The sequence below is a fragment of the Phodopus roborovskii genome, unplaced genomic scaffold, assembly GCF_943737965.1.
Source record: "Phodopus roborovskii unplaced genomic scaffold, PHOROB, whole genome shotgun sequence".
Taxonomy (NCBI): Eukaryota; Metazoa; Chordata; class Mammalia; order Rodentia; family Cricetidae; genus Phodopus; species Phodopus roborovskii.
In genome coordinates this window covers 27,703,263-27,726,334 of record NW_026126460.1, presented here as the reverse complement: position 1 = coordinate 27,726,334, position 23,072 = coordinate 27,703,263, and the positions used below count along the sequence as shown (strand labels likewise).

Here is a 23,072-nt window from a genome sequence, read left to right as displayed (position 1 = left end):
GAGCAGTATATTCGCTTAACATGCATACAATTTAATAATATAGAACTCAAAATTTTCTTATAGTCACGTGTTCACAAAGACAAACACACACTCACTGAGGGAAAATGTCATACATAATGGTAGCTACACTCAGGAACATGGCCCAGTCTGTCCTTCCAGGCTCTACTTTCCTACACCCTCCAGCCACCCTGTTACCTCTCAGTCCATGAAGTGGTCAGCATCAACCATTGCTATGGATACCAGCACTTAACAGCCACAGGGAAATTGCCATCAGCAACAGGGATAAAGGATGTAGAGACAGGAATGCACATGGGCAATTTTGGAATCTCACTATAACCTTCAGAGTTCTGAAGCCATCAAGCTTTTATTTCATAATGAAGGGACATATAAAATCTTTGGGCTGAAATGAGAGGCAAGAGCCCTGAGTCCCAGCATACTCTACCATGTTCTGGGGGACACATGCAAACCTCAGACTCTCACTGAGTGACTCTGCTCTGTGAAGCTTCTAAAATGTGTTCTATAAAACCCTAAGATTCAGCCCTGTAGTTTCAAAACGGGTAAGTTCATACTTTGTTTAATATTCCCAAACATCATTCCTTCCATTACATCTAATTTACAGAACCCTTGAGGCACTGAATGCTTTTTTGCATAAGACAAACCTGCATGTTTCCTAGAACTAGAAAAAAAGCACTTTACAAGCTCCTTAAATTGCCAAGTTGGGTATTTTCAACTAATTAAATATTTGCTGATGTTTGAGAATAATGTTTTATGCCTTTTAAGTGTTTAAGAAATCATTTCTTTTTGCTGAATCAGAGAACACATGCTTAAAAATAAAGGCTTGGGTAGTTGAATGGGCAGAATGACTTAATTAAAGAGACTTAAGTACTTTAGACCCAATACACCTGTTTTACGTGGGGCGGGGTTGTTTTATAGTTGCTTGAGAGAGTGTAACATATAGCTCAGTATGGCCTTGAACACCTGATCCTCATGTCTCTATTTCCAACATACTACAATTACAAGCATGTGTCATCATGCCCATAAGACCTAAAAATACTTTTTTATGTAACAAACACTCTCTATGAAGTAAATGACCTTGGTGGTATTTTGAAAAGAAATTAACTGAAGTTCCTTAGTTTGTAACAGGACAACTATGTGTAGGTGAAGTTCAGTCTGCTTCATTTATATCTCTCTGCCATCCAACAGGAAACTCACTGTCGGTGATGGATGTAGGAACGATGTTGAGTAGCAAGGAATTTATTTCATGGTAGACATTTTCAAAGAGGGGTTATCAGTTGCTCTGAGCAGTGTTCTTAGTCACTATACATGGAATTCACCTTAAAATAATGATCAAATGCAAATATGACATAAGCAAGTCCGAAAGTGTGACTCCTCTGCCATTCAACTACAGTAGCTAGAGCAATATTGGACATTGTATTAGACTCCATGCGGACTCAGCAATGTATAATTCTGTTCACTTAACTTGGTTTTATCTTTGTTCTGTCTACCGCAAGCTACTTAACGTCAGGAACATTACTTCTCTGCCTGATCCATGTTAATAAATATGTTTGCTATCTTAGAGGATAAGAGGATAAGTCTGATCTGTTAACTCAGGGGGTTAATTTGTAGCCTCTATTATCTTACTCATACAAAACATACTCTCTCTTTTATTTTCTTTTTACAGAAAACACACTGATTCAAATGAGAAAGCAACTCTCACCTTTGAGATTTCTCCTTCATGGCCTTCCAGTTTGGTTATGCATTTTCTCGTGGTTGCATTGTAAACTCTTGCTGTTCCTTTTGGAGAAGTATTGGAATAAACATTAATCCATCTGAAATGCAGGACGTAATGTTAACTAAAAGTCTGTCCTCTGACAAATAAACTCTACACTTAGTTTGTCCGTCCTGTGTAAAAAGCCATGCTCAACCTTCTAAATGAAAGCTGTCCCACTACAGAATAAGTGGGCAAGACTTGCTCTCTGTCTCTGACATTGTTGCAAGTGATCTCGGGCTCCTGAGTAGAAGACATGTGGAATAAGAAAAAGCAGAATGGATAAAATTTTTAATGTTATTTAGAACTGGTGTGTTTACAAACATAAGACTTACTGCTGAGATGCTTCACAATCCAGTAACATTGAAATGTGGAGCACCATAAGATGAGGGACTTGAAATAAATTATGTGATACACAAACTCCCCCTTTGATATCATAGCTATGTACAAAACAGAATGAAAATGGTCAGAAGTCAGTTTGCTGGTCCACATCCCACCTCCACAATTTCCTAACCCTGTGTCCTGACACAAGCTTCATTAGCTAATTTATGTACACGTTAGCTCCCTCAGCTGTAAAATGAGGACAGCAATTAGGCCAGCTGGTGTTAATTATCTTTTACTGTGCAACAAACTTCGGAACCTCAAACAATAAACAGTGCTTCTTAGGAATCACAGAATTAAAACATGCTTATAGAATACAGCAAAAGTGAAAGAAAATGTTTTTGAAGTAATGGTTAGTATAACGATGAAAGAACTGAATCGCTACTGGAATAAACAGAAGATAACAAGAAAATAAAAACTAGAATTGAACTTGTACTTTAGCAAATTCATTTCTCAGCTTTCTGATTCTCCAACCCTTTTCCCAGCAAATGCTGTTGAGTGACTTCCAATATTCTATGCAACCTAACATTGATGTAATAAATATGTATGGATGATTAATTATGTCCTTCCCTGCTTTTTATAACATAACTTCATGAGGAATATGTTGGATTATCCACAGTAAGATAAACTACAACATAAAATCATAGAGAGTTCTCGAGGGCAAGATGTCGAAGCCAGTGTAAATTATATGTACTTATCAGGAAAGAGGAAAGATTATGTAGTATTCCACACTACTTTGAATAAACATGAGACAGGATATAGCTTGGCATCATACATGACAGACAGGAGTGGTTATAATGAAATATGAACTAAGGGAGTAGTGAGGTAAAGTTTTACACAACTTTCTGCAACGTTATCATGGACTAGATCCAGCCTAAAGTGCACAGGTGTTCATTTCTTGTGACAAATCACACATTATTTTCAAGAATATGCTGTGCATTCCATGATAGCTTATGCAGATTGCTTAAAGATTTATTTCATTTTCAGTTGTGTGCATTTGTATGTGTGTACATATTATAGGTGAGTGCAGGTGCCGATGGAGACCAGAAGAGAATGCTGTAACCAACAGAAATGAAGTTGCAGACAGTTGTCAGGCACCCAATGTGAGTTGTAGAACCAAATACAGGTCCTCCTCAAGAGCAGCAAGCACTCTTAACCACTGAGCCATCTCTCCAACCACTCTTACACGGATTTTAAAGTGATAGAAAATACATGATACAGAACCACGTGTTATATCACTAAGTAATGGGAGCATAGTGTGGTACCATGCAGGATGTCAAACATCTTACACATACAAAGTGTAGAGAGGAGAGGAGAGCATAAGGGACTAGGAAGATTGTGTCAGGGGAGAAATAGACGAGAGCAAAGAGAGGCAGAGAGAGAGAGAGAGAGAGAGAGAGAGAGAGAGAGAGAGATACCATACTAGAGGGAGCCATTATAGGTTTGAAGAGAAAACTGACTCTAGAAAAATATCCAGAGACCTACAAGGATGACCCCTACTAACAATCTGAGCAACAGTGGAAAAGCTATCTTAAATGCCCTTCCCTGATAATGGGATTTATGACTAACTTATCTGCCATCATAGAACCCTCAACTGATGGAAACAAAAGCAGACACACACAGCTAAACACTGAGCCGAACTCCTAGAATCCAATTGCTGAGAGGGAGGAGTAATAAATAAATGGGGACAAGACCAGGCTACAGAACCCAAAGAGACAGATGACCTGAACAAGGAGGAGCTAATGGACCCCCAGACTGATAGCTAGGAAACCAGCATTGGACAGACTCAGAACCCTTGGACATGGGTCTCAGTTAGATGGCCTGGGACCGCTGATAGTGGAACCAGGATGCATCCCTGGTGCATGAAAGGACTTTGGGAGCATATCCCCAATGGAGGGATACTTCCTTAGCCTAGAGGCAGAAGGGAGAGCCTAGTCCCTACTCCAAATGACTTGACAGATTTTGATGATCCCTCCTGCAAGGCATCACCCTCCCTGTGGAGTGGGGGAGGGGATGAAATGGAAGGGGGCATAGGAGGGAGGGAGGGAAGGAAAGGGAGCTGGAATCAATTTGTAAAATAAGAAAAATTAAAATAATAAAATAAAATAATTATACATTGTTTTGTGTGACAGAATTCATGAAGGAAATGTGTCATTCAGATCCATGACATCACATATACTTAAAAGACATATCATGACATATTTTAGATACCAAGCTGAATATGGGGTCAAACATTATATTAATGAAGTGATACAGATGTATATAGTATCAGCATATGAATACTCAGAATAAACTCTGTATAAAGCTGTGCAATGTTTTACCCCAATACTGCCATAGGTGCAAATATAGAAATCAATCCAGTCAGTGAGGTTGTCTAAATATGGAGTGATACCATAAAGGAGCTTTAGGGAGTAACACAGAACAGTACAACATAACATAGGATCACTAGGGACATGGTATTTATAAAAATACTAAAGTTATGACACAGAAAAGGGGAAAGCATGGTACCTGGCTAAACATATAAAACACATGTAGTATTGTATTATGTCTGTCCAAGAAGACTAGAAACTCATAGTGTATATTACACATGGTCAACATACATAGCAAGGTACCATAATGACATAAACATGCTTCAAATTGTCATTCAGTAGTCAAAAGATGTCATACATCTGATACATTTTAACATACTGTCATCATAGATAAACTTGTAACATATTCTTATATCATAAGTAGATTATCAAACTGATGTGACAGACATTATTCACCAAATGTGATGTATGATGAGATGATGAGATGTATCTCTGGTTATTTTCAAGGCCTTGGATCATATCATGATGCATGGGACTCAGGAGGACCAGACAGACACAGAGTGTCATCAGACACAGTTATTGGGGACTTGAAGACACAGTGCAGCACTATATGTGGCAACCAGAAAGATAACAGAGGCAGTGCATGCCACCATCTTTCTGGAGATAAAGCACATTCAATGTGCTGATCAAGGATATAAGACAATATATAGTATGGGGCCTAGCTATTAAAGGGATATTAGAAATACAGGACAGCAGCATAAGAGATTTATGTCAGAATGATGGCATTGACCCATTAAATACCTTGTATGTTTGTTTGTTTTTGAGATAAGGTCATATTATGTAGTCTTGGCTGTCCTGGAACTCACTATATAGACCAGACTGGCCTTGAACTCATAGAGATCTGCCTGCCTCTGAGCACTTTCTCAGCCCCTGCTCATAACAACCTTTGTGCAAAGTTACAGAGCTATGATATAAGAAGTACTATTCCCATGATTGATTTTATGATGTTGATTTTATGCATATGTAGTATTCTAAAGTGTATACATACAGTGTAACATAATGCATAGTTGCAATGCACTATGCCTACAGAATAGAATCATGTTTAAGTTATCAGCAATTATGTAGACATGCAATGCCATATAGCTGGCAAAGAGATAGCATATTAATGCAGCATCATGTATGATCTTCAAGAATATTATATAAGCATTGTGAATATCTGACAGTCAGTGAAATAATAAGCCTAATTTCCACATAGATAATACATATATAGTATATCATCATTATTCAATGGGTTATGCGACACAGATTATCTGTAGAGATTACAAAGTAAAATATAGTCAATATTGATAATGTATATGTATATATATGTGTATATATGTATGTATGTGTGCATGTGTTAGCAATATATAGAGTAAGATATTGTCAGTAGAGATCTCACACATATACACTACAGAATTGTATAGAGTAAGATATTGTTAATGGACATAATATACATACATATATATGATATAAATATATCAGCATCATATAAAGTAAGATACAGTTGGTAAAGATCATATATATATACATATATGTATATACATATATATGTATACATGTATGCATATATGCATATATGTATCATATAGAGTAAAAAGCTACCAGTAGAGCTCATGTAGATAAATATACCACAAGCATTGTAAGGTAGATAAGGTAAATATGGCAAGTGACCTGACATAAATTTACCATAGTGTCAGAGGTGTTTATATTCTAATTATGACTGATACATTGTGGCATAAAACATGCTCATTTAGAGAGTGTGGCTGACATTGTGGATATTCATGAGAGATCGATCATCAGTGAGGTGACAATGTATTATCATTTATGGATAAAAAGGTTGACAGAGCTTCACATATAACATTCTCAGTAGCACACAGTACACAGCATCATGACTGGTATTCAAGGACATGAAACATAGACTGGTACCACATAGGCATTTTTGTGACTATTCAGTGTAGGACCACAAATTGTCATCAAAGCTATGACTAAGAACATTGTTGAAGAACAGACATAAAGAAGAATTCATGGAAACAGTGTAGCATTGTGTGTGGCAATCAAGGACAAGGATACACAATATTATAACACCATTTGTAGTTAGCAAGCAACACCATATATGTTAATCAGGCCAATGGTACAAAATCAGAATAAGGAATTGAGGTTTCAAAAACATACATGATCATCAGATGATGAAGACATAATATGGTATTGTATTTGCCTGTGAACAAGGTAATGGAAGCATACTGTAGGACATGTTTCTCATATGGATTTGGTAGACATAGTGGAAATGTGACACTATATGGAAATGTGACACTATATTGTTTACAGTCTAATAAAAGCTTGCCTGGAGATCAGAATACAAAGCTAGCCACAGCCATAGAGGCCAGGCAGTGGTGATATACACCTTAATCCCAGGACTCAGAAGACAGAGGCAGATGGATCACTACGAGATTAAGGCCACTCATGGATACATGATAGTGAATCAGTCTAAAAGAGAAACAGATCTCACACCTTTAATCCCAGCACTAGAGAGGTATATAAGTTAAGAACAGGGTCTCAGAGCTAGCATTCAGTCTCCAGTCATGCTGAGGATCACCCTTTTAGTCTGAGGCAGTAGTAAGAGCTAGTCAGTTGCTGGTTGCTCTGCTTCTCAAATCTTCAGCTTGAATCCCAATATCTGTCTCTGGGCATTTATTATTTATAAGGTGCTGATATATTTATATCCTATATATGTATGTATATGATGTCTATTAACAATATCTTACTCTATACAATTCTGTAGTGTGTGGATCAGTACATTACTTAAAGAGTTGACATAGTTTATTATGGTAACATCAATAGTGACTAAGTTGATAATCCCAAAAGAATGGAACATTGCACACAATCATTGAAGAAATGACTGTGAATACAGCACCATACATATAGAAGACATAAAGACCTGTAGAGACATTTGTGGCTCTATGAAGGAGATGACACAGACAATGTAAAAACATCACATGTGATGATTAAGAATGCAACACAGACCCAGGATTTGTGACACAGTCAGAAATGCCCACTATTTAGAGACTGAAGCAGAAGGATTACAAATTCAGGCCAACCTGGGTTACAGAGTAAATTCAAATGCCATATGGACAATTTAGAGACATCCTACCTCAAAATAAAACTTAGAGGATATAACTCAGCAGAAAGTGTTGCTAAGCTCAAACTAAACTGTAGATTCAATCCTCCAATAACACATACACACAAAAAGAATGTGATGGGGACGCACTGTGGTGACATACATGTCACCATGGAGATAAGGCACAGGTTTCTACCATAGCAGGTTCTTGGGGAGATGAAGCATGGTATAGAGTCAGGCACCATTTCCAAGGAAACATAAATTCCCCCATACTTAAATGTTTGAATAGATGGCTTACCATCAGCAGAAGCAGTTGCAATAAGTTTCCCTGTGTAATCAAAGCAGCTGTCCAGTATTTCATCATCGTGGCCTGTTAAGGTTGCTACACATTTCCCACTTGTAGCATCCCACAACTGAAATTGAGAGAGACAGAAGCCATCAACTAGGCAACTAAATTCCTCCCCAAAATGGGAAGATGCCCATCTCATGATAGGAGTGTATCTCGCTAAATAATGGTGATCAAAGTATACATATCATTCTCTCTGATAAGTTAATTCCACTTTGATTTACAGCCAACCATCTTGTCACAGGAAAATCAAAGCAGAGATACTCAGAAAATCCTGAGTGATATGCCTCAGGGATTGGTATGAAGGGATCATTTCTGTGGCAAAGACTTCAGATGACTATGATGACAGGAAATGAACAGTACATCCATCGTGAGATCTGAATGCCATTTGTATAAAATTAAGCGCAAATGATTATAGCCTCCCAGCAATTATTTTTTGAAGAGAAGAGACTCAATGGCAGGAGGAAACTTATTTGAGGCTCCTTGAGTGTCATGCCAATCAAAGCATACTCAATAAACAACAGGACACTGGAAAAAATTATTGTGGCTTTTCAAACAGGACTTTTCTTGTCTTTGAAGCAAACATAATTGTTTTATCACTTCATAGTTCCTTCAAGCTTAGAAAACTGGAGACTTGAAATGGAAATCAGAAATTATTTACAAATCAATGTTTAATTGTATTCCCTCTTTGAAGTCTGTTAGTATTGTGATGAACACCTAATAATGTATAAAGGAAAGAGACACAGTACAAAGCCAGGCCAAATCTGAGCTCACCATGCAAGTCTTATCCATGGAGCCTGTTAATATTAGAGTGCAATCCCAATTGAACAAGGCACTGCTGATCTCAGCACAGTGGCCAATTAAAGTGTGCACCTTCCTGCAAGACAGAAATAGTCACAACTGGTGAAAGGTGTCCTGGTTTCATTTCTAGTTTTGTAACAAAACACCCTGAAGAAAGCAGTATAGGAGAGGAAGGGATTATTCAGCCCATCATTTCAGGGAAGCCAAGGCAGGGGCTCCGACAGCTGATCACTCCTCAGAGGAAAACAAGAACACTGCACACCAGAGTTGTCTGCTTGATTCTGCTCCTGCTCAGCTGGCTTTCTTTACTCTTAACAGTTTAGAGCCCAGCTCAGGAAATGATACTGCCCACATCTGTGATGGGTCCTCCTAACTCAATTCCCAATCAACACAGTCTCTCACAGACACGTCCATGGGCCATCCTTATCAAAATGATTTCTCACTTGCAGTCTCTCTTCCCAGGTGACTCTAGGCCAGTGGTCCTCAACCTCTTGGTCACAACTCCACTGGCAAACCTCTATCTCTACAGATGTTTACATTATGATTCATAACAGTAGCAAAATTGCAGTATGAAGTTGCAATTAAAATAATTTTATGGGGGGTCACTACAACATGAGGAACTGTACTAAACAGTCACAGATTAAGAAGGTTGGGAAGCACTGTTGTAGGTTGTGTCAGATTAACAGTAAAAATGCAAGTGTTAAACTCCAGCATGTGCTCATACAGTCAAGCCCATGCATGTGAACTAAATGTTATTGTTTATAAAATTACATTTTTTATAATAAAACAAAATAGTTTTGCTGTTACTCAAAAAGAGCACACCCATTCCAGTGAAAATACACATAAGTTTTACACAACCAAAGGTAATATGACTGAGACATGGTTCAACAGTTAAGAGCACTCATTGTACCCAGGAGATCCATTTTCAGTTCCTAGCACCCATATGACAGCCTGTGACCACCTGTAACCAGTTCCGAGGGATCTCATGTCCTCTCCCAGACTCCCTGGGCACCAGACAGGCATTTGATGCATGTATACACATGAATGCAAAAACACTCATATGCATAATAAAAAATAAACCTTTGTTTCAACAGGTAATATGATTGTGTCTGACTTATTATAGCCTCCGATAGTTTCTGATTTAATCAGTAACATGTTGTATCATATGTGCACATTTTCATACTATACTCAAAAATATATTAATTCGACTTTGTAAAAAGTATTTAAGGAGATGGAGATGTTAACTACCCTGTTTTCATCATTTAATAGTTTGCTCTGTAACATAAATATGTACAATTAAAATAAAACTGAAAACTATAGCTTACTTAAAGTAACATCTCAGAAAAGAATAGGTGATGATTCATAAAGGTAGCCTAAAATTCTAGAACTGGTCTTAAAATCAGTGAGCACTAGGAAAGTAGCTCAGATAGCAAAGTGCTTGCTTTCATCGAATGAAGAACAGTCTGTGTTTAATCCCAGTATTACATTAAGTGTGGTGGCACATGACTATAGTACCAGCAATCAGAAGATGGAGGAATGGAGAACAGAAGTTCAAGGTCATCCACAGCTACAGAAAGGGTTCAAAGCTTTCTATATGGGACTCCGACTCCAAAAATAATTAATTAGCTAGCTTATTCATGAATGAATGAAAACACATTAGTGGGTCCCACAGACCTATTGGGTGTTCGGGAGCTGTGAATTCAATGGTTGCAATGACCTTCCCTCACTCATGCTCTTGGATAATAGCACTGGTAATGAATCCCTCTATCCAAATTTGTAGTTCAAGAGTGGAGTTTTCCAACACAAATATGCTAATTTAGCTAACTTCTTGACAAGTAAGACCAACAACCATTAGAAAGGAAATTGAAGTTCCTGGGCCAAATTAGGTTTGGGAATTAAAACTACGAGCTTTAATTCATGATACTCAGCCTTACCATAATAAAATATCGTTGAAACTTAATTATATAGTACATGGGACTAATAATAGCTATGCAACAAATCTCTTCATAACATTCTCCTGTCATGTTGCTGTTTGGTATTATTTGCCTAGAATTATGGGAAATCTCTTATTTTGTGGATCCAAAATAACACTAAATAACAACCTGGGGACTGGGGAGATGACTCATGGTTAAAAGCACTTGGCTGCTCTTGCAGAGGACCCAGGTTTAGCTCCTAGCACCTACATGCTGGCTTTCAATCATGAAAATGCCAGACATGTTTGTGGTGCTCATACATACATGCATGCAAATTGCTAAAACATGTTTTTAAAAATTAACTATGAGTCATACTTCTGCAGAATTTAAATCATAAACAACTTAGGCAAGGATAAGCTAATATATAACATAGATTTTTCTTAACTACTGACACAGATAAAAAATATCTAGAAAATTACCTTCCAGTACTAGCATCCCATACTACAACTGTGTGGTCAAAGGATCCCGTGATGATCCTGTCTCCTGAGGTGTCAAATGACAAGGAAATTATTTCTGCCAAATGACCCTGGGAAAAGAACAGACACATTCATACACACGTGTAAATGAGAGAACATAGATAAGAATATATGTAAACAAGAGTATCTGGGCCAGGCTGGGCTGGGCTGCACATATGTAAAGCTTTCTCTTCAGGGTGACAAGGAGGTTGAGAGACCAGAATTTGGTGATATACACAGTAAATCAGCAAAGCGAAATGCCTTGCACACTTCAAGCAGGTTCATTGCAGAACAGTGAAACCGGTGTAGGACAGACTGGGTAATTTTGAAAATGAAAGAATATGTTTGGAGAAGCTAGAAAAGGTCTTTCCCATTATCCTGGGAAGACTAGGAGGGTTATCTTTGGGTAGTCATGATAATAAGCAGAGATCAAAAAACACTAGTAGACAAGATAATGTAACTTTAAAAAGGAAGAAACTCCTATGATAGTATGGTGTGGAACTGGTTGATGATAGGCAGCTGCCCATGACCTGTCTTTCCCTCCTTAGGCTAGACCTAAGGAGCCCACCGCATAAGACCATATGAAGTTCCTCCTACAGCAAATTATGAGAATCAGGAAAGAGGATCTTGTTTGTAAAACAAGTATCATCGATGGGAGATGCCATTCTGTAAATCCGTTTCTCTTATTAGTTAATGAATAAAGCACGGTTGGCAAATAGGAAAGCAAGATAGGCAGGACTAGGAGACAAGGAGGATTCTGGGAGATGTACTAGGGGATTAACATGTAGAGACCAACATGTAGAGACTTGAGGGAGAAGAAGCTATGGACCCTCTCTCCAGTAAAATAAGACCACGTGGAAATACTTAGATTACTAGAAATGGGTTAATATCTAAGACAGAGCTAGCCACTAAGAAACACTAGTAACAGGCCAACAGCTTTATATCTAATACAGTGTCTCTGTGTATTATTTGGGGCTGATGCAGCTCTGGGACCAGGCTAGAGGGAAAACTGCACATAACAGCGTGGGTACTAAGAACTTCCACTTAAAACTTAACAAAAACTTAAAAAGGGGTTTTAGAAACAAAAGAACAGAGACAAGCAAAGCTTCTTGGTAGCAGTGTTTTTCTGGGTTGGACTCTGTTTTTCTAAAGACAAACAGAGATTTGCGTGGCTCCTTTAAGTGAGGTTTCCTGACTCAGCATAGCAGCAAAAAACAAAAAGCCTCAAGGCTTTTAAGAAGCCCTGCTAACAACGTAATGGTGTATACGAGAGCTGGCAATGGCAGTGACCATATCTCCAATCCAGCAGCATGCTACTGGATGCAGTGAAGACCAAGGCAGTGAGCATAACTCTCAGTTCTGGTGGTAAACATACCCCTGCCATCTTGGATAGAGTGCAGCTAATACAGCTATAGCTTTAATTTTAACAATGTTGTTTACCAGATAAAAGAATTGTGGCCAGAAAAAGATAAAGATTTACAGTAAAGACAGATTCAGATTAAGAAACACCTCTAAAGGTTTATGGTGTGCTTTAAAATATATGTAGGCTTGGGAGAGAAAAAGAAACAGGATAAAGTAGTTTAAAAAAATTAAAAGAAAGTGAGTAGCTGGGTGTGGTGGCACACGCCTTTAATTCCAGCACTCGGGAGGCAGAGCCAAACAGATCTCTGTGATTTCAAAGCGAACCTGGCATACAGAGTTAATTCCAGGACAGATAAAAGTTACACAGAGAAACCCTATCTCAAAAAAATGAAAAAACAAAGTGGAAAATACATAGAAAGTCTGGATACTGTATGTTATTGTGTTGTCTTTGAATTGCTCAATTGCTAAGAAAGAAACAATTGCTACAAAGCACTTGATTATCAATGCTGTTGAATTAATCCAATTTATATATTTTAAAAATACTTTGACTTCAAAATTTAAGTCTAAGAACAGGTTACTGGGAAAAGAATTTTTTTTTTTTTTGTTTCCACAGAAAATAAAAAGCTATGATTCCTTCTAGACTAACATGGTTTGATCAAGCAAGACCCCTTGAAACAGTGTCCCAGGTGATCCAACATTCAAAACAGCTGGGACAAAGCAGCCTTGCAGACTACAGCCAAGATTTCTGTGTCTTCTTAGGATCCCTATGACAGCACCCCCTACCAGCAGGAAGCAGTTTGGAAAGAGCGACACCCAAATTCCCAAATATTGTTTATAAATGTTTGTTTTCATTTATATGGAGCTGGTTATAAATGGTCAATGACCACAACCAATCTCTTTTTAAAGGTAAAAAGGGGATTGTGGTATAGATATGAATACTTTGTTTTGGGATGGATTTTCATTTATTGGTACAGATTTAAGGTCAATATTGTGACAAGTATATTTCTCCTCTTGTTTAGGTATTGTGTTTATATAGCTCATTTTAAATGCAATGTATAATTATAGTTACCTATAATAGTCAAAACTTATAGTTAGGTGAGTTAGGTTTTCTAGATATACAGAGATGTGATTGCAATGGATAGGCATTCTTCAAACCTTTCAAAGAGCCACAGAATATGGAATTTAAAATGGTTTAGGGTTTTTCTTAACAGTGAGGCACAACTGCTCCTGGCAACACCACCTTCATCAGAAAGGAAGATGGATGTCAAAGAAACTCCTTATGGAGTTTGCTTTCAGTATGGCAAGAGTAGCCATTTGGACAAGATACTGCTCTTGTCTGGACTGTTTGACTTTATGCTGTTTAAACTGCACATGCAGAACACACAGTAAAGTGACTGCTGAAACAAGATGGGCACTGCTTCGTGAAAGAGTCTGCCAGACATTCTACAGGACACAGAGATAAGTGACTGACAAACTGCCAATACAGGTGAGACAGTTTGAAATTTTCTACTTTGCTGAGAAGTCTGACAGATACACTATGGCCTATAGGCTGAAGATGGAACACTACAGAAGAACTTCAGGTGACTGACCAGGTAGTGAGATGTTTCTGTCATTTCTAGAGTTTATTATCTTTCTGTGGTCTTTGATGGAGTTGAAGACAGATAGTTATGGTTATAGTTTTCCTTAGTAGGGTTTAAAGATAAGTTACATATAGGAGTTTAGACTCACAAAGACAGGATAGATAATTTCTTTAAATCTTGCTAAATGTTAATGGACTAATATTGTTAACAATAGTTCTCATATTTAAGGCAAAGATAGCCACTAAGAAACACTAGTAACAGGCCAACAGCTTTATATCTAATACAGCGTCTCTGTATTATTTGGGACTGATGTGGCTCTGGGACCAGGCTGGAGGCAAAACTGCTTGTAACACATCATTTTAATTATTTCAGTAAGTAAGCACAATTAAATACCTTTATTTCTATTTTGTTTTGCTTCTGCACTATAACCTTAAATATATAATGCTCCTGTCTCAACCTCTAAATTGCTAGGATTACCCTCTCTTTCTGTGATATATGTATATTTGGACATGTATGTGGATGTAATTGTCTGTGTAGGTATTTGTGGAGGCCAGAGGTCAACTTCATACATCTTTCTCCATCACTATTTGCTTTAGTATTTTTGAGACTGAGTCTCTCACTAGACCTGGAGTTGACTGTTGGACTAGGCTGGCTGGCTAGGACCCATCAGTCTCTGCCATCCCAGGCTCTGGAGTTGTAATCTGACTTATATTTGAATGCAAGAAATCCGAACTCAACATGTCATGCTTACTCAGAGGGATTTACCAGCTGAGAAATCTTCTCAGCCCTTGATTATATTTGCAGATAATAGAATAGCAGAGAATAGAAAAGCTCATTTATGAATTGGTTTGCTGACAAAGTGAAGCAAAGCTGAGCACCCGAATTTTGGACACATACACACAGGTTTGCTTTCCACCACTGGACAGGCATGCAAGCGCATACGCAGATACATACAGGCGCAGCCGAGTCAGTAGGGAAAAATATATTGAAACAGATACCAAATAAAATGAAGTTTTCTCTCCACATGCTCCTGAAAGAAAAGGCAGTCAGGAAACACTGTCCCATACTGACGTTATTAATGCTAGATCCTCAGATTTAAAAGAGAAAAACTGTTAGAATAAACTTTAAAATAATGCTCCCCCCCCCGTTTAGTCTACTTTTAATTTTCTTAGAAAAAGTATCATGTTTGTGCTTGTCTAGTTTGAGTTTTGAAAATTCACTTACTCAAGACCACTCTCTGATAGTTCCCACTCACTACAGTATACTTTTTTCCACTTGTGGCCACTTGGGCTGGGTGAGATGAAGTGGAGGGTGAGAGGCTCTGGGAAGGGAAGGTGTCAGAAATATGATGGTAACAGGCAAGACAAAAGAAAGAAAGAAAGAAAGAAAGAAAGAAAGAAAGAAAGAAAGAAAGAAAGAAAGAAAGAAAAGGCATTGCCTTGGTGGGTCATGTGAAGGTGAGAGTATAATGATTTCACTAGACCCAATGATAAATGGGTGTTTATTGGAGAATACTTACACAGAAAATTACAAAGAACCCCGGGAGTGCTTCTCTAAGGATCGCTGACCCAAGAGCGAGACCGAACAAAAAGAAGCCATACCTCAAGCTTCTTTCTTTCCCCTTCTGTCTGAAGCCATACCCAAAAGGGTGTGGCTACTGTAACAGGCAAGACTGATACAGTCATGCCCTTTGGTCTTTGCGCTTTCAGTCCCTTATTCTATGTAACCCAGAAGAATATGAAGCTGGGTAAGAAAGCAGAGGGGAGCAATCATCTGGCATGGCTCTTCAACTGTGCATCTTCCTAACAATAACAGCCCCTACCCATTCTCTTTCAGCTAGATAGATGAGGGATGCTACGATTATGTGGTTTAAATAGAAAAATCAAAATCCAGTTTGGTTTCTCCAGTACCTTCACCTGAGGCTGCCCCAAATGTCAGCAAACCAACTGCGGCATCTCCCATGGTTTAAATGCCAGTGGCTCAAAGACTACTTCTAACATAACCTTTACTACATAACAAATATAACTAATAATTAACACAGATGGTTAATATTATGACTTTTTGGCAATATAGACATACTGTTAGAGTGACCACTTCCTCTCCATTTTGAATGTCCCATAATTTGGCCGTTGTATCCATACTTCCAGTAGCAACCACTGTACTTTGTGGGTTGAATGATAAACACACCTACAACACAACACATGAAATGGAGAAACTTTAGAAACATATTTCCAGCCCATAATTATGCACTGAAACGCTTGCAAATACCTTAGTAGATTTAGGCTTAATTAATGGTTTGTATAAGAGCACACCAAGCCATCAGAGTGAGAAACCTGTTATCTCCAGGTAAAATCCCAAGCAATCTCCTCCTAAAGAGAGGCGTTGTTCTTCTCATGTCATCTGTACCATCACCATCATAGGTTCCCTCACAGCTTCCAGAACACAGAACAGTAAGAACCAAAGCACAGCTCATCTCCTGTGACTTTCATGCTAGGGACTCCCTAAGTCCTTGTAGCTTTAATCACAGTCTGAGCATACTCTTCAGTGAGGAACTGTGACTTCTGGCTCAGTGAGTCAATTCCATGTCCTGGATGGCCTCTCTGCAAGCAATCTTTCTAGTAGCCTCAGACACATGCCTTTAGTCTTCCCATTATCAATTGTGCCTGTATCTTTATCACCAGCTAGTACATCTCTGTTTTCAATTCCCAAATACTTTCAGTTTTCTTCCTCATCTGCCACCCCATCTTTGTTCCAGGATACCTTCCATTTCCTCAAGACCTCCACCTTGTCTCCTAGTCTAACATTATCATTCAACTGATGACAATGAGACATCACTACCTCTAGCATTCTCAATACCATTACCTTTAACCAATCACGTGCACTCTCCATGCAAACTCTTAACATTAACTTTATCCAGCAAGAACTTGGAATCATACACACTTCCTGACTCATCACCTGACCATGGAAACTAATCTGGATATCAGCATTATTAATGAATCATCTTCCTGTTCTCAGATGTGATGTTGTCAAATATAATGAGCCAATGACAAAGGATCCTTGTTAGATGTCATAGGCATCTCAATCTATCTGGGGTTCAAAAGTCATGTACCTCCTCTTATGCACAGAATTGGGGATTGGCACTGACTGTAACATAAACTCCCAAACAAGGAATCATCCTAGATTCCCCTTTCCTCCTTCCTCAGATATGTGATAAATAAGCACCTCTATCTCCACTCCATTAAAACTTCTCACCTCATCTACTTTAGGGCAGCCTTCATCATGGATCACTTAGATAGTAGTAGATCCCTAACTAGCAGAAACCTCTGTAGTGGGATATTCACTTTGTCTCCTTCTGCGGCAATGACCACTCCCATTGGGGGTGGAGCCAGGGGCAGAAGTGACCTGTGGAACTAGGTCTGGGGAGGAGCCAGGGAATACTCTCTTGCTGGCAGGACCCGGAGTGGAACTTGCTCTTCATCTGTCTAGGTTGTAAGTTATTTCTCCCTGAATAAACATCTATTTGGCCTATTTGTTTATCCTGATTCTTATTAAACCACGATAAATCTTTGATCTCAAATGCCTCAGGTATTTTTTTCCATAATGCTAAAAAAAATTAATATCAGAGAACCCAATCAGGCATAACCCTCACAGACATGACTCACATAGCTTAGCATTCATGACTCACAAGATAAAGCCCGGGTTTCTTAGTATGTCATCATATAAGTCCCCTTAGATATGTCACATGACATTTGCATGCCTCTTCCATTCATTCACTTCTACTTAATCTTCTGGCTTTGGCTAGATATAGATGTACAGAGACATGGATGCCAGTAACCCAGGAAGCTGGGCATCACAAGAGCCTCTCTGTCCATCACCCTGGACCAGGTGTATTAGGAAACTCAGCCAATGTGTGTGTAGCAAGTTCATGTTGCATATTCTATGCATGTCTTCTCAGAAGAAGGTTGAGTTCTCTGATCACAAAGAGGTATCTGAATTCTCATAAACACCCCATGGGTGTACAGCTTGGGGAACAAGGGAGTGCTGATCTTTGTGTCTGGAAACACGTGCCCCTTCTCTGTCATTCTTTCTGAACATCTTTCCTGGTCAAGGACACTTGACTTCCCCACTCTCTTATAGCCTCACTGGTGTCACCACACACATCTAGCACAATAAACACACTTCTCTAAACTATCCAGTGATGTGGCTACTACTTCTACTGAACTAAAAACCCCTGAGCAACAAAATCCTGCATCTAATCCCATCAAGCATCCCACAACTACTGTTCAGATTAGCTGTAAAGGTAGTTTTGGGGTTTATTTTGATTCTTTTGAGCCCAATTTGGCCTAGAACTCCCTATGTAGCCAAGAATGACTGATCTGATGTTCCTGCCTCCATTTCCTAGGACTGGGATTACAGGGATACCTGGCCACCTCTAGCTTATGCAATGATTGGGCCATATGATGCAGCTAAGCAAGCACTTTATCAACTGAGCTATTTCAATGACTCTTCACACATGGTTCACATTTAGTGTTTATTTGATAGATGTTGTTGAGCATGAAATTATATAGCTGTCTTAATAGAAACTCTATGCAAAAGAAAAGCATTTCAAAATTCTAAAGGACTCTGGGGACATAGCTAATTGACATAAGGTAGGATAGATGACAGGGACAAGGGCCTCCCCATAGGGAAAGCTACTTATATAGGGTTTTTAGATGACCTGTCCAAGTCTGAATCCCATTGAAATGCATGAAGTAATCAGCTTGAACACTCACAGAAGTTATTTTACAGAGACTATATCTCCATCAACTGTTATAGAGTCATGAAATAGCCTGCACACTCAACATGGTTCACAGAAGTTATTTTACAGTGACTGTGATAACCTCATAAATCCTCATGGAGTCATGAAATAATCAGCCTGCATCCTCAACATGGTTCACAGATTATCTTCCAGCTACTGTGGTAACTTCATTAACCTTCATAGAGCAAATGTAAACAAGAGAGGAGGGCTTCCCATCACACTCAGATGCCAATCACATGATTACTCATCATCACTGCAGGCTACCCTAACCAACTCTGTGAGTGGTTAACTCATAAGTGGTGAGGATCACATGGACAATCCATGGAAACGAAAAATACTGAGTCAAAGTTGGAAGACACAATATGAAAGCAACCCCCACTCTCACAACTGAGTCTTCATAGGAAGAGCAACGTGAAGGAGTTCCCAGAGTGTCAGCTGTACTCACGATCTCAGCTGTGTGACCCCTAAAGGTGTGGTAACACTTTCCCGACTCGGCACTCCAGAGCTTACAGGTCTTGTCAAAGGACCCGGTGGCAATTTTGTCACTGAAAATTTCAAAGGTCTGGATTTTAGAAACAAGCTCAGCCACATTGCATGATACACTGAACTAAGACTAGACATGGTAACACATGGCTGTCGCCCTAATTAGGCAGGCATACACGGCACCGTTAAAATAAGCAATTTCATGTTTGTGCCAATGAGGAACAAAACTGATCTGATTTTTAGTGGTATCAATTCATGTGTATGGATGTTAAAGATGTTGCATTAAAGGTATGAATATGTTTTTGGAATTATAACAAATTTTGAATTAACATAACAATGTAATTTCAAAAAAAAGAGTGAGAGAACTAGCCCTTGTTCCACACCAGCTTCAGCACCCAGGAGCTGACCCTGATTCCGGCAGGCAAGTGAGCCAGCCCAGAGGGCATGAGAGCAGGAAGGCTGGCCCCTTCCCCCCCCACACATGTCCCCTATACCAATCAGGACAGAGGGCCCTGCACCTTGCCTGGGCAAAACACTAGAGCTGGCCCTGGTGAGAAGAATGAGGGGGACCTGGATCTGAAAGCCCTAGAGCAGGAGAACTGGCCCCACTCCTTGCTGTAGGCTGCATTGGGTGAGTTACCCTGGGCAGTGCTGGAGAGCTCATCCAAGTAGTAACAATGATGGAAAGCCAGTGAGCTGACCAACCCAGCTACCACCCAGGCTCAGAGCCAAGGCTAGGAGTTGGCCCATTCCAAACATCCACTGACTTTAAGAACTGTTGGAGCATGTGAAGGGGATGAACCTACAAATCCAAAACAGCAGGATCTCTATGACACAGGACAACAACAGGAAATCCAAGAGAAGCCCTAGTGAGAGACCATAATTTGGGCTATAGCAGAGACCAGAGGCCTTGAGCCAAACCAATGACTGGAGGCAATTAATACTTGCAAGTAAAGACAAATACACTAAAGGGTAAATAAAGTGTGTGTCTCAACAGGCCACACTACAGCTTCCACAAAAAGACTCTTCCTTATGATTTTTTGTTTGTTTGTTTGCTTGGTTGGTTGGTTGGTTTTTGGTTTTGTTGTGTTTTATTTCTTTATTTTGTTTGGTTTTGTATTTTATTTTAAATTTGGTTTTGGTTTATTGGAGGAGGATGCAAAGGTAGAGAGCAAATGCAAGGGAGATAAGGGGGATCAAAGTACATGATATGAAATACAATCACACACACACACACAATACAAGTTAAAAAAATAAAATTAGCTACATGGATACCATTAATATGCAACCTTAGTTGTATGAACATACAAAAACTCTAATACAGCCATACAAAAGGGAAACACTAAATTTAAAGGAGGGAAGTCACAGAGATGAATCTAGGGAGGCACATAGTTGGTAAGATCTTGAGAACTTCCACTTCAGTGATTCCTTGAGAAAATAACACCAAATTATTCCTGTTGTAAAGGCATTTAGAGAGGATAGACCCAAAGGTTGGAATACTGTGGGCAGATGAGTGGTTCAGCTGTTCAAGTACTTGTCACACAAGCATGACATCCTGAATTCAAAGCCCAGAACCCACATGAGAGAGCAACGTATTGAAGTAGGGGAGACAGCCCAGGAGTTAAGAGTCTGTACTAGTCTTGAAGAGGATCCAAGTTTGATTCCCAGCGCTAGCATCAAGTGGCTCATAGCTGCCTACAACTGCTATTCTAGGAGATCCAATACCCTCTTCTGGTTTTCACAGTCCCTACATTATCATCACATATTCACTTGCTAAAGATTCTTTTTTTTTTTTTTTCAAAAGCATATGGACTGGGCCATAAGGTCCAAGTCACATATACTAAAAGAAGGTATAAGTGCCCAGGACAGGTAAAGAACTACATTTGTCCACACTAGCACTGATATCTAGCCTTTTTCCTCTGGTCCCAGGCCACTCAGTGCATCTGCAATTGTTGGGACTAAATGAAGCAAGGACCTTTCTGTGGATGCTCCGAGGTAGCTCTATCCTGGTGCACCTCCACAGAATAGGCTCCAAAGTCTCAGAAGGGCTCCTCCTGTGGTGTGATGATTTGGAAAAAAATGGCCTCCAAAGTGAGTGGCACTATCAGGAGGTATGGTCTTGTTTGGAGTACATGTGGTCTTGTTTGAGAAAGTGAGACATCTTGGAGGTAGTCTTTGAGAACTCACATAAGCTCAAGACACCACCCAATGTTTTAGACCACTTCCTGTTGCCTGCAAGATGTAGAACTCTCAGCTACCCCTCCAGCACCATGTCTGACGGCATGCTGCCATGTCCCACCAGGATGATAACAGACTGAACTTGTGGTCTCTTAGATAATTTGTACTCCATGACAAATTTACACTTAACTTCATAAGAAACACAAACACTAAGTGAGCACACACACACAAACACATACACTCTTAGACAGAAACGTATAAGTACACACACTCACACTCCATCTTATTCATTGATAGCTATCTCAAACTTATTTCTCTGAAGCAAAATACAGTGAGGTGCAACGGAAAAACTATGCTTTAGTTCAAAAATAAATCATCAGACTGGGATGACTATTTTCATAATTTGACATGTGAATTTTCATGAGACACATCGTAGAATCCAATAGAACAGGAATATATGCCTCTTTCCAGAAAACTTTGTTCACATTAACAAGAATATCATGCCTGTTAAATAGACTACTAAAGAACATTTAGTAAAATTAAAGATCACATCAGTATTTAAACAGTGTCATTTGTATTTTCAATGAAAGTTTTTATTGATGCAGATTAGTTTGATAAGGTACTATAAAAATTATCATTCTCTATAATGCAAACATGTATGCATCAAAAGTTAATTTTTCTGCATAGTTAATCATTTTATAATACCAATGTAAGTTTATTGTGCCATCATAATTAATATATTTTAAAAATACATGTCACAAAAGTCCACGTTTATTGTTTTAACTGTGACACAAAATTTCTAGTCTAAGTGCAAACAATCTTATAGATGCTATTGTCCTCTTCTGCCACTCTGTCAAAGAAAGCTCCATGCCTTGTGAGCTAGTCCCCTGCCTCCTCACATGTGCCTTTGACCCTTTCAGTCTGCCAGAGCAATCCTTGTCAAAAGCACTTTCACTGTTCCACTCCAGTATTCACTGCTCTGTGAGCAGTCCAGCCGTGCAGGATGGTGTGCCCTCCACAATCCAAGCTGACCTCAGCCTTGCATCCCTCCGCCAGAAACAGTCACTGCAGAGACAGACTGGCTGAGCCACTGGTGAATTGCCAAGCGGCTACTGCCCCTCACACTAGTATTGTCACCAAGCTTCCACCTGCAGGGTTTATTCGCATCACCTAAAGACACCCAAACCAGGAGGAATCTCCCTGGTTTGTCCCTCTTAACTGTTAAACCACTTACTGTTTCGTTCTCACCATCATGGTGAGATTCCTCAAATAAATAAATCAGATTCCTCAAACCATTTTCACTAATGGAATAAAGTAACTTTAAGGGATTGCTTGCGAAAGAAAAACAAGTTTTTTGAAATGTTACTCAAATACGTACACCCATCCATGCACTCTTGGGATGGAACTCACTAAGCTGGCCCAGGGTCTGCAAATTAAGCACCTGGGTTACAGAAATCTGACTGGATTCCTGTGGGAAGCCACAG

At 39.2% G+C, this 23,072-nt stretch overlaps 1 protein-coding gene across 1 annotated transcript in view; it reads right to left on the bottom strand.

Moving 5' to 3' along the window:
* Nucleotides 1–23,072, bottom strand: part of Daw1 (dynein assembly factor with WD repeats 1) — a 40,039-nt gene that overhangs the window by 2,299 nt on the left and 14,668 nt on the right. The window contains exons 6-11 of the mRNA XM_051190190.1: nucleotides 19,373–19,472; nucleotides 16,209–16,316; nucleotides 11,152–11,258; nucleotides 8,733–8,835; nucleotides 7,911–8,025; nucleotides 1,718–1,794 (exon numbers count right to left, since the gene is read on the bottom strand). Coding sequence (XP_051046147.1) covers nucleotides 1,718–1,794; nucleotides 7,911–8,025; nucleotides 8,733–8,835; nucleotides 11,152–11,258; nucleotides 16,209–16,316; nucleotides 19,373–19,472 — 610 coding nt within the window. The remainder of the gene's footprint in view (nucleotides 1–1,717; nucleotides 1,795–7,910; nucleotides 8,026–8,732; nucleotides 8,836–11,151; nucleotides 11,259–16,208; nucleotides 16,317–19,372; nucleotides 19,473–23,072) is intronic.